The sequence below is a fragment of the Sminthopsis crassicaudata genome, chromosome 2 (assembly GCF_048593235.1).
Source record: "Sminthopsis crassicaudata isolate SCR6 chromosome 2, ASM4859323v1, whole genome shotgun sequence".
NCBI lineage: Eukaryota > Metazoa > Chordata > Mammalia > Dasyuromorphia > Dasyuridae > Sminthopsis > Sminthopsis crassicaudata.
Genome location: NC_133618.1, coordinates 452,267,585 through 452,280,162, shown reverse-complemented (window position 1 = coordinate 452,280,162; position 12,578 = coordinate 452,267,585). Strand labels below are relative to the sequence as shown.

General features: G+C 43.4%; 1 protein-coding gene across 4 annotated transcripts; it reads left to right on the top strand.

Moving 5' to 3' along the window:
- The first annotated feature begins 4,532 nt into the window (after window positions 1-4,532).
- Window positions 4,533-12,020, top strand: REM1 (RRAD and GEM like GTPase 1). 4 transcript variants are annotated; one of them, XM_074292816.1, is made up of 5 exons: window positions 4,533-4,805; window positions 6,015-6,342; window positions 9,526-9,608; window positions 10,049-10,253; window positions 11,055-12,020. In XM_074292816.1, exons 2-5 carry the CDS (start codon window positions 6,015-6,017, stop codon window positions 11,327-11,329), a joined length of 891 nt encoding a protein of 296 aa, XP_074148917.1. In that variant the 5' UTR covers window positions 4,533-4,805; the 3' UTR covers window positions 11,330-12,020. The 4 variants fall into 4 exon arrangements, with proteins under 4 accessions (XP_074148917.1, XP_074148916.1, XP_074148915.1 ...); XM_074292815.1 differs by having other exon boundaries at window positions 4,534-4,667; XM_074292814.1 differs by having other exon boundaries at window positions 4,542-4,667; window positions 5,975-6,342.
- The last annotated feature ends 558 nt before the right edge of the window (window positions 12,021-12,578 follow it).

Below are 12,578 nucleotides of genomic sequence, written 5' to 3'. Positions count from 1 at the left end.
GTCTGAGGGAAGGTCCTTCTGACTCCAGATCCACTACTCTATCCACTGTGCCACCAAACTGTCTCCTAATGCCATTTATAATCTCTCAGATTTCCACTTCCTTCTAAAATGAGAGGGCTGTATTAGATGATCCCTTCCTGCTCTAATATTCTGTGTCTTATATTCTTTCCAAATCTGCAGTGCCCTAAGTCTATAGTTCATGTATGGAGAATAATAATAGTAATAATAACAATTATTTATATCATTTATATAGCTTTTCCTATTTGCAAGACAATATGCTAAACACTTTATAAGTATTATCTCATTTGATCCTCACAACAGCTCTGCAAGATAGGTACTCTTATTGTCTTTGTTTTACAGTTGTGGAAAGTGAATCAAATTGAGGTTAAATGACTTGCCCGGGATCACACAGTCACTAAGTGTTGGAGGCCATATTTGAATTTGAATCTTTCTGGCTCCAAGACTGATATTCTATCCACTGAACCACCTAGTTGTCCTCAGTTCAATTACAGAAAAAAAGGTAGAAGAGCAGTGCCACAAGGAAGACAAAGGATATGGAAAGATCATGGTTCTCACTGCACAGAAGCCTCCCCTTCCAGGATAGGTTAGAAGTAGGAATCAGTTTCACTCTGAAGCAGTTCTACTTCCAACCAGTTCTGAAATCCTATGTTCTATGATTCCTTCCAGCTCTGGCCAACTAAGTTTTTTTTTAATCTAAAATTCTTACTACAAGAGGTTGCTTTGAAGATCCTAACTCCCTTCAAACTGAACCAAGAAAAGCCAGATTCATGGCAGTCTGAGATATTTCAACTTCTGCCCATATTGTCTTGCTTCCCCCAGTCTCATTCACATCTTGGCCTAGCATGGTACAATCTGACTGATTCATCACAACACACTCTATTTGATCTTTGCAGATCTGTATTGCTTGGGGCAGCTAGATGGTGCAGTGGGTAGAGCACCGACTATGGACTCAGGACTTTTGTCAGCTGTGTGATCCTAGTTAAGTCACTAACCCTAATTGCCTTACAAAAAAACAAACAAAAAAAAATATCCCTAATACTAAGATAATTCTCCATTCACACAATTGCCATTCTATATTGGGACTTTGTTACTTCTTACCTGGATTTTCCAATGCTCTCTTTATTGATATACTACTTACCTTTAATCTCTGCCCTTTCCACTTCATGCCTTATGTCTAATTCCTAAACCACAAATCCTACCATGTCACTTGTTGTAGTTATTTTCTAGAGATGATCTATAATTGCTGTCTGCAAGATCAATAGACCTGGGAAAGACTTTAACTTAAAAAGGCTAAGATCTCCCACTGCATCAGGGGCCATCTCCAGTCATCCTGATCTTTGTCTTGCCACTAGATCCAGATGACTCCAGAGGAAAGAGTGAGACTGGTGACTTTGCATAACCCTCCCTCACTAAATCCAACTCACTTGCAAGTCATGATATCCTGATGTCATGGTCCTCTTTGAGAATATAGGAAATATAGGAAAAACAATCTACCCAAGAAACTTTGGTGACTTATTACTTCCCCTAATATAAATACAAATTACTCTGACTGGCACATAAAGCTTTCCACAATCTGGTTCTAACCTGTCATTAAAAATGAAGATCTTTTTTGTTATTAATTCAACAAACACAAACATTTTAATGTTCATAAAATAGAAATTAAATATGAAATCATGAATTTCATTAATGTAGTTAATGCCTTCATTGTCTAGTGCTGTTTTTGTTCTCTTCTATATATATTTTTAAATTTACATTGATTTTTTTCTTCTTTTTTGCTTCACTATCACTACCTACAAACTTGATCCCTCCCCCTCCCCCACAAAAAATGTTGAAGGACATTATCCCTCTGAAAAAAAGTAAAGAAGCAGACTTCATCATCAGCCTTCTGAATTATCACTGATCTTTCTACAGATCATTGCTCTGAAGCCTTCCAAAGTTGTTTTCTTTTCTATTACTTCATCATGGTATCAGTTTTTCTCCTGGTTCTACACGCTACATTGGCCATACAAGTCTCCCCATGTTTCTCTAAATCTAAGTTGTAATCATCATTTCTTATGGCATAATAATATTCCATTATATTCACAAGCCATAGTTTGTTCAGCCTTTCCCTAAAGCAGAAGTTGATGGGCACCAATTCTTTGCCAGCACAAAAAGAGCTTCTGTAAATATGTTTGCATGTGTGGGTCTTTTCCATCTGTCTTTGACCTCTTTGAGAACCTGTGAACAAAAATGTCCCAAGTACTAATTAGAGAATTGAACATTAAAACAACTCTGAGTTTTTATCTCAAAAAGAGAGGCAGACAGACAGACACAGACACAGAGAGAGACAGAGAGACAGAGAGAGAGAGAGAGAGAGAGAGAGAGAGAGAGAGAGAGAGAGAGAGAGAGAGAGAGAGAGAGAGAAAGAGAGAGAGAGAGAGAGAGAGAGAGAGAGAGAGAGAGAATATAGACTAAGTATTATTATTTAGGTTCAATAGTTGAGGCAGTTTAGTGACTTTTTGAAAAAGGTTCCAATTTATTTTCTAGAATGTAAAACCTGTCTTTCCAGACTGACTTCATATTACTCCCCCTCATAGATTCTATATTCCAATTAAATTGGTTGACATTGTTCTCTGTGCTCAACAATCTACCTCCCATCTCATCACTTTTGCACAAATGAACTCTTTTCCCGTTGCTGATAATGCACTTCAGTCTCACCTCTCTACCTATCAGAATTCTGAGTTCTCTTCAAGGACCAGAGGTTCAAGAGCAATCTCCTCCAAGACCCTTTCCTGACACCTCAGTTGCTAGTGCTTTCCCCCAGTCCTAGGTACCGCCTCCTGAAATTTATTTTGTATGTATTTCTGTGTACATGTTGCTTCCTCCTAGTAAATACAAACTCTTTGAGAGTAAAACAATTTTCAAATTTTTTCAGTCTTTGTTTCCTCAGCATCTAGCATAGTACCTAGCACATTATAGATACTTAATAAATGTTTGTTGAATGAATGAATAAGATGATCTCTAAGATCATTTTATTTTGATAAGATGTTCTTCAAGGACCTTTGCAGATCCCATTTTCTTTGAACAGGATGAAATTTCCCAGGATTATTCAGCAAGTTATTGGCAATACTTAAAATTCAAGTCTCCTTTCTTTTCTGGAATTCTCTGGCTCCATTCCTCTTCTACTGCTTACCAGTTGACTGTGCTTAGACAAGTCTATTGCTCTCTCTGAGTTCCAGTTTCCTCAACTACACAATGGGGGTAATCATACCAATGCTGTCTTTTTTAAGTCTCAATGGTTGGTTGGTTGGTTTTTTTCTGCAAAATGGTTGGGGAAAAAAATGTGACATATCATAAAGAATATAGCATTGGAAGTCAGAGGTGGGAAGGGAACAAAGGCAGAAATAAAAACATTCCTAATTTTCAAAGAGCTGACATTCTACTAGGAGTTAAAGGATCCCTTTTGAAATCCTGACTATACTATAAACCATCTTGAGCAAATCACCTAACCACTCAGAAACTCATTTTTTCAATCTTGCAAATTGATGAAGTTGGAATGGATGACCTCTGAGTAGAGCCAGAGTTAACAATATTTGTGCTTAGGACAGCACAAATCACTCTGTATAGGTATACAAAATACACCCTCAATCAAGTCTTCAAAGTGGAAGAGCTCCGTGCTGATTAATGTTAAGCTACTATATATAGATGTCTACACACTTTGGGAATGGAAGGAGGATGGGGCCCATTAAAAATTCCTTCTCCCTCCTGAGGAGAGGTGGAAAGCACCTTCTCATCCCAGGCCATCCTAGGTAAGTGTCTGCTTCCAACATCTTTGGGCTTCAGCAGAGGATCCCCACCCTTTATTCACCTTCACTGCGCCAAACCTCACCCATTGTCATTAAAAAGGAGAACAGACAGTTTGATCCACTCATGGATTCATAAAAGTGAAGAAAGCAATAAATTGGATAGGGAGGGTCTATGTCAGATCTTGCTTTCTTATTCAAGCTAAACCTTCCCCTGAAATGGGTAATGATTAAGTTAGGTGATGTCTTCATGGCCAGAGACCCCCTAGCCTCATCAGCCCTTCTTCAGAGAGGGGCCAACACTGTGGTGCCCTCTCAAGACAGTGTGCCAGTTTCCTTCAGCTCCCTCCAGCTCCCTCCAAACACTGCAAATTCCGGGTCTGGGAGTTGGAGGGTGGGGTGGGAGAAGCAGGACCACAGAGTCTTACAAGACCCACTGAGTCATCAAAGCCAGATTTTTGCTTTTCCTGGAGAGGAGAAAAAAACGAAGAGAGCATCAGGGGCTGGATGCTTTGGGAGAAAGCTGAAAGGAGGAAAACTTCCTCTTTACAATTTTGCGTTTGGCTTTAGAGTTTAAAATTGCTAAGTGGACAGGGATGGCAGAGTAGGACCCTTTGTCAGGGTTGGACTGGGAGGGAGCAAGGCAGAAGTCCGCTCTAGCTGGGGCCAGTGCTCTGGGCGGGGCCGGGGGAGGGCTCCAGAGGTGGCTGCTCCTCCCTACCTCAGGCTGGGATTGTGGGGCTGCTGGGCGGCTCACGGCAAGCAAGGAAGAACGACCCGCCCGGGATTCGACGATACCGGCAGTGGCAGCTGCTCGGGGGGTGCCACAGAGGCGGAGCGGAGCCCCAGCCCCCCAGCGCCGGGGTACGGGCGCCAGCTGGCGCAGGGCGGGGATGGGGTGGGCGCTAGGGAAAAGTTGGGGAAAGTTGAGTCAGAGTTGGCCTGGGCACTCCCGCCCCTGCCCAACATACACAGTTGCAGGCTCCCGGCCTGAAAGGCAGGGTAGGGCGCACAGTGATGGAGCGGAGGTGGGATCTTGCACTTCTTAGGGAGGGGGATCCTAATTCCTTCAGAGTCAGGGGAGGATCCCAGCGTCTCTAAGGTTTGGGGGCGGAGGAGGTGGAGTTCTTACAGCTGGGCTTTAGAAGTGGGATGGATCCTCCAGCCTCGCTAGGCACCTCTCTGAGTGCCCTGAATTTCTGGAAGAGTGGAGCTGGTGGTGCTAGGGACCACCTGGCCCTGCTCCCATCCCAGGCTGGCAGAGACGAGCCCTCTGAGGAACATCTCCCCGACTCCCCGCATCCGAGTTGGCCGAAGACCAGCTCCCTCCCATCTCCAACAGCTGGAGGCCGCCCCGTGGGTCACCCCGAAGCCTAGCCAGCTGCTCCTGAATATTTTACACGGGCGGCGGTCGGGGACGCCGTTCCCATGACACTTCCCGTCTCCTGTTACCTGCTCACTAGCCAAGCCTTTCTCCCTGCTACCCGCTTCCCTATCCCCTTTCCTTTTCTCCCAAAGAGATTCAGAACTTAGGCCCAGGCCCCTGCCAAGTCTAAGGCCCTTTCCTTAACCTCCAAGAGGCTCAATGAATTAGAACGTCTGCTCTACAGTTTGGCTTCTGAAAAGTCTCCCCTGACACTCCAAACAACCCCTCACCCCCAATCCCCGGGCAGCAAGTCTGAGAATCACTACTAACTTCCCATTCCCAAGCTGGATCAAGGTTCAGAGAGTTTTGTCCTTTTATTTATATTTGAACAAAATGGAAGGGAGAATGAATATATGAAAGAGCTACTTGTGGGATGGCTTGAGTCTGTGCTCTTGTTTCCACAAACTTTCTTGTGTGAGGCACAAACAAATTTTGGTTCTGGGTGTATGAAAGTAATTGTAAGTGTGTCTCTGTGTGTTCAGAATCATATATGAATGTGTTCTCTCTGACTACATGGTGTAAGTTTGTATATCTGCCTGAGTGTATGCCCTACTCTTTGTGTGAATAAGTACATTCTCTGCTTCTGGATGCTGTTACTGTACAACGAAGAAAAGGCAGTGATGAATGTATGTTTTCGGGCCTGTGGCTAGAAGAAATTCCCCTAATACGATGCCAGGTCTCTTCACTCACTCCCCTTCTATTAGAACAAAATGGACCACAAAGAAGGAGTGACTCTTTTGCCCAGTCTTTCATTCACAGGAAACATGTCGCCTGTTTTCTCCAAGATGACGCTGAACACCCAGCAGGATCCCCAGACCATTCTGAGAAGGCGAGCCAGCACTCCACTGTCCCTGGCGCCAAAACCTAGCTCTGGTCTTTTGGCCCCAAAGCCCTCCAGGAAACCGAATCACCCCCAACTCTCTCAGTCATCCTCTCTCAATCCTCCTATTCGACCCCCCTCGCCTGCCTTGGACAACTGGTCCTCTGACTCCAGCGACTCTGGTGATTCCTTATACCGGGTAGTGCTACTTGGAGATCCCAGGGTAGGAAAGACCAGCCTGGCAAATGTTTTTGCTGGTATACAGGAACGAGACCTACAGGATCATCAGGGAGGTAAGCTCTTAAGAGGATAGAGTAAAAACTGTGATGGTTGGGGGGAGGGATGATATTTGTGTAAGTTTTAAGTTTTAATAATGTAAAAAACATGCCCAAACTTCTGGAACAAATACCGAAAAAAAAATTGAGTTTGAGATATGTGCTGATTATAAAATTACTAGATGAAATTGATGAATAACAGAGGTCTGTAATCGACCTCAAATCTGAATAGTAATTCCTTCGACAACTTCCCTAACTGTCCCTGATCAATTTGTCATCCAGTCTCAGACTTGAAGATGGGAGGGGGCTCACTAACCCCAGGGACAAGTCATTTTATTTCGAGACAACTCTGAATGTTAGGAAGCCTTTCCTTCCCCTGAGCTGAAATCTGCCTCTCACCCATTGTGTTTTGCCCAGAAATCCTGAGGGTCTTCCCTCAAATGGAATTTTTTAATTAGGCAAAAGAGGCCATTCTCTGCCTCATTTCTTACCGAGCCTTGATGACTGGTTAGATATTGCATCAGCCAAAATGAAACCTGGTCTCATCTATGTTTTGGCACTGGATCCAGCTGGCTCTGGAGGAGAAAGTGAGGCTGATGTCTTTGTCCTCCCTCGCTGAAATCCAGTTCACTTCCAAGTCATGATGTTGTGATCCTCTTTGAGAAAAAAAGGACAAACAACAAAAAGTTTTGACCTTACCAATCTACAAAATAGGTCTAGTCTCTCTTCCATATAATAGCTTTTCAAATATTTGAAGACAGTGATCATTTCTCCTTGAGCCTTCTTTCCTCCAGACTAAATAGTGCCAATTTCTTCAACCAGCCTCTAGTTCTCTCGACATCTTGGCCATCATCCTCTGGATACACTCTGGTTTATCACTGTTCTTCATGTGGCATTCAGACTTGAACACAATCTAAGACTGGTCTGATCAGAACACAAAAGAGCAGAAACTTCACCTTTCATTCAGAACCCTCTCTCTTACCAGTCTAAGGTTACTTGGCTGATTTTAGCTGCAAGACCATGTTATGTTATTGATTCTTAACAAGCTACAGTCCTCTAAAACTCTGGTTCTTTTTCATACAAACTATTGTCTAATCATACTTCTTCCAATCTAGGGTAGTTGATTTTCTGAACCTATTTGTAGGCTACATTTTTCCCTATTCGATTTAACCTTATTAGATTTAGCCCACCATTCCAGCCTGATGAGATCTTTGGGGAGCCTGAGTTTTGTTCCACTTGTTAGCTATACTTCCTAGCTTTATACTATTTGCAAATTTGAAAGGTGTGTTATTTATGTTTTTCTTCAAGTCATTAATAACAATGCTGTTCAGCGTAAGGACTAGGAAAGATCCCTGGGCTATTATACACCAGAGACCTTCCTCTGGTCTGTTCTTTGGGTCCAGTTCTGAACCCATCTAATTATATTAGATGGCAATCTATCCTATATCTCATTGACTTGTCCAGAAAAAAAATAGCATAGGAGAGATTTTCTCAAATTCCTTTATGTAATAATTGGATTGATATGTACACACATAATTTTGTTGTTAATTCAGTCATTTCCAGTTGTTTGACTCTTCATGACCCACTTTACAGTTTTCTTGGCAGAGATATTGAAGCACTTTGCCATATCCCTCATTTTATAGATGAGGAAACTGAGGGAAACAGGGTTAAGTGACTTGTCCAACGTCATATAGCAAGTATGTGTGTGGAGACCAGATTTGAATTGAAGAAAATGAATCTTCCTGACTCCTGACTTGGCACTTTATCTACTGTGCCACCTAGCTGTTCATGTAATAGGTGGAAAATTAATAAGTTTGTATATGATGATATGTGATATAGTAAATTAATATTAATAAAAGGGAGCCACCCAAGTATCCTTCACAATTCTAATTTCTCCAGGCTAGGGAGCAGCTTTGTCTTAGCCCAGCAGGATACAAACAAAGTAGGTTGCCTCTTTGCCTACTCTCCTTACTTCATTTGAACCAACATTTTATAAAGTGGAACAGTGTAGTGTAACGAGAAAAGCACTGAAGTTGGTGACAGGCAAATTGGCCACACACTTTTAATTCCTGCTGTTAGGGAAATGTGGGACCTTCAATGCTAGGGAATTGTTTAGAGAAGCTGAGACTGGTGCTTCCCTGAGAACAGGGAGCCACCAGGATGTTTAAGGAAGGACAAATCAGTCTCAGTTGAAACAGAACATATCAAAACTTTCACACTAATGCACTACTGTGAGACCAGGTCCTTGAGTGGTTAATGAACATCCAGCCTAAGCAAAATAGGGAGACTTAACTCCAAAAAAAAGACCTTGGTTCAAGACCTGATCCTGACATACTAGATATATGATCTTGAGCCAGTCATGTCTCTTCTTTCTACCTCAGTTTTACTTACCGTAAAATAGGGGATATGAATTAAATGATTTCCAGTCTACTGCTTTCATTCTGGTATATACAATAATTTCACCTGTAAGAAGCAGAGTTGCAAGACTATATTCCTGATTCACCTCATACATGTGGATGTTGAAATCATTTTCAAGGATCTCCATGTCCATTGGCAGCTAAACCAGGATCTGAATACAGGCCTTCAGGTGCCTTTCTCTGAAAGAAGACTATCAAATTGTATAATCAGCAGAGAGGGCTAAGGAACCATAGTCCATATTGGAGACACTAGTGCTAAGAAGTCCTTGTCTAGATTGGAGAAACTAGTACTAAAAAACTCATAGTCCATACTGTGGACACTAATGCCAAAGAACCCATAGTCCAGACTAGGAACACTAGTGCCCCAGGCAGCTTCATGACTAGCACACTTGTATCCTACAAATGATTAGGAGCATAAATCTAGGAATTGGAAGTCAGTAGCAAGAGGATCTCAGATAAGAATGAACTCTCTAGCCCTTGCCCCCACTCAAAGGGAAAGAACTTTGAAGCAGGAAGTGGGAGATTGAGTTTTGAATCTTAATTCTGCTATGGACTTAAAGTATTACCTTGGACAAGTATTTTCCTTTATCCACATCTCAGTTTTCGCATCTGTTTTTCAAAGTATCTTCTAGCTCTGGAAATTCCTAGAGATAACTGACAGAAAAGTACTTAGAAAATGTTTTCTTTTAATATTCAATTTCTACCATGGAAACCAAGAGTTTCCATCTCTCCCTCTGACCTACCCCTCAATCCTACTGACCCCAATCTGTCCCCTCTATTCCAGAGGACGTATATGAGAGGACCCTATCTGTGGATGGAGAGGATATGACACTACTGGTTATGGACACCTGGGAGTCAGAAAAGCGGGTATGGTACAAAGAACAGCCCTATGGGAAGCCTCTTGGGAATTCTATAAGCCCAGGAGCCCCAATCTCAGCAGAGGCCAGAGAGGTCCACAGATGTCTGAGTACTCAAAATGGAACTGCCGTAGAATCTTTTAACATTTGCTGGACTTTAGACATAGAATGTCTGAGCTGGAAAAAACTTTAGAGACCATCTAGTTCAACCTCCTCCTCTTACAGGGACAAAAACTGAGGCTAAAAGGAATGGTAGTGACTAACTCAGGGTCGTACAGTAAGTCTACGACAGTCCCAGAATCTGAGCCACATCGCTGTTTCCCCATGTGCTATAAGCCCCTCAGAAATATCCATCCTCTCCCTTCTTGCCCAAGAGAATAAGCATTCTTCTCCTTTACCTGGGAGCTCTGGGAGGGCCTCAGAAAAGATGGCTTCACTCTTTCCATGCAGGATGAGAAGAACTGGCACCGTGATTACTGCTTACGGGTGGGCAACGCCTATGCAATCGTGTACTCCATCACAGACAGAAGCAGCTTTGAGAGTGCCTCTGAATTACGCATCGAGCTTCGAAGGACCCGCCAAGCAGACAATATTCCTATCATCCTGGTAGGGAATAAGGCAGACCTGGTGCGCTGTCGGGAGGTGTCTATGGAAGGTGAGGGCAAGGGTCTCAAACTACCTGTACTGTCTTGTTCTCTTACTACTTCCTCTTCCATCCTTTCTCCTGTTACCACCCTGGAAGTCCAATGACCCTGGGCCCCTGGCCTGACTAACGCTAAACTGAAGTAAAACTGTCCCACTGTTAACCATAACTAAGGAAGAGTTGCTGGGGATTTGCCAATGACAACAACAAAAAACCTGTGGATTGTCAGGCACTCTCCTCCCAGGTGACTGTCCCCCAGCTTTCTTCCCTTGGGCAGCAGTGTCCCTAGCCAGCAGCCTTATAGTGTCTTGCAGAATGTTCCTCCCCAAGTTTCTCTCCCCAATCACACCCCTAACTGAACTTGTCTTTAAACGCATATCTGGGGGCACTTTTTTCTTCTGCTTGCCCTCTGAGCATTTTTTGTGAAATTTGCCCTGGCCACAAAAACTGCTGATTATATATCTACCTTCTATTCTCCCCTCTTTACCCTTCTTTCTTTCTTTACCTTCATGGGATAATCTTCACCCCTACTTTCTCTGTAACCACCTCTTTCTTCTTGTTCCTCTCTATAACCACTTCTTTCTTCTCCCACTTTTCTCTTGATTTCCCCCTTCTAACTTCTCTTTTGAACCCTGCCCTTTTCTCTTTTTTCCTTTCAACTCATCTCTTCATTTCTCTTTTTCCCTCTGATGTCCTCTCCTTTTTCTCTTTCCCCTTCTTTCCTGACTTTTCCCATTCTCTCCTTGTTTTTTCCCTCCCCTTGCTGCCTCTCTTCTCCACCTTCTCTCTATGGTCCCCTTCCTTCTTCTCTAGAGGGTCGGGATTGTGCTATGGTATTCGACTGCAAGTTCATTGAGACTTCAGCAGCCCTGCAACACAATGTAGCTGAACTCTTCGAGGGCATCGTGCGCCAGATCCGCCTGCGTCAGCTGGGCCAGGAGGCAAATGACTCCCATCTTGCAGCCCCTCGCCCCAAGAGCCTCAGCCAGAGGGCCCGACGGTTCCTGGCCAGGCTGGCCACAAGAAACAACAGGAAGCTAGCATTGAAGGCCCGATCCAAATCCTGCCACGACTTGTCTGTGCTCTGACACTAGGTTGTACCTCACTGGCTCCAAAAACAGAAAAGGGAGAGGGGAGACACCATCTAGCCTGGGACCAGTCCCAGAGAGTCCCCCAGCTGCCACCTCTCCCCTCCATATAGTCACTTCCCTGCTGCACTGAACCAAATGTCTTCTCCTCCAGCTATTGTTGTGTTTAGCCATAATGACTCCAAATTAGGAGGAGGGGATTCCCAGGCCTGCAAAGCAAGAAGCAGGTGGAGGTCCATCCAGGATGGACTTAGAAGTACTATCCAATCTCATCAGGCACTTCTCCCTTCATACCCACAAACAGGGAAGCCGGTGTGGTCTGAGTGGTCCCAAGGAACAGACTACTGGCACCCCTGCTGTGACTGTGACTCAGGATAGAGAGTGCCAATGTTGGACAAGAGATCCAGGTGCCAGCCCTGAACTCCCAGGGACAGTGGGTTGGCAGCAAGCTAAGGGAGGAAGCTGCTGGATGGACAGCCCAGGTAGTAATAAACACAACCAACAAAGCCAACCTTTGGGGGTGGGATGGAAGAAACTCCCTTGCTGGAGATAGGGTGGGCAGACTTGGAGGAAGACATAATGCTGCCATCTATACTTTGTCATGCTACCTGTCTCATCACTAAGCTATCCAGCCAACTCTGGTCCTAAAAGCTCCCTCAATAAACCAAACCTGAGAGATGCCCCATCCATCAGTTGCTGTGTCTACTCAGAGCCCACTTTTCCTTCTCCTAAGTCAGGGCAGAATTTTAGAAAGAAAGACACGAGTTAAAGACTCAATTCTCTCCTTCCTAAGCCTTGACTTCATCAACAATGCTTTCCAAACTATATTTCTGATTGTCCCATGATACTCAAATTCATCTTTTTGGACAATGAGAATATATAAAATATATATGTATATATGTACATATATCTAGAGAGAGGATATATATATACATATATAAAATATGTGTGTGTGTCTTAGGGAAGATAAAAAAAAAAAAATGCAACATGCCAGCTGTTGTCCTTATGGAGTCCTGACCCTACAGAATACAATTTTATTTCAGTAACCAATTTTACAGATCAGAAAAACTCAAGAGCATGTTAGAACCATAAGAAACCTCAGAGTATAGAGTGTTAGAACAAGAAAGATAAATAGAAAATAGGATAGCTAAGCTGAAATTATCCTAACCCATCATTTCACAGAGAAGAAAACAAACTTAGAAAAGGGAAGTACATGCCTGAGTTCACACAACAGCTTTGTGGCAGAGTC

What these genes read in the sequence shown, in the direction of transcription:
- REM1 (XM_074292813.1), top strand. Translation starts at nt 5,940, where the DNA reads ATGGACCACAAAGAAGGAGTGACTCTTTTGCCCAGTCTTTCATTCACA. An exon ending in CCTGGGAGTCAGAAAAGCGG is followed by an intron (nt 9,609 to 10,048) that starts GTATGGTACAAA and finishes CTTTCCATGCAG; the next exon opens with GATGAGAAGAACTGGCACCG. An exon ending in TCGGGAGGTGTCTATGGAAG is followed by an intron (nt 10,254 to 11,054) that starts GTGAGGGCAAGG and finishes CTTCTTCTCTAG; the next exon opens with AGGGTCGGGATTGTGCTATG.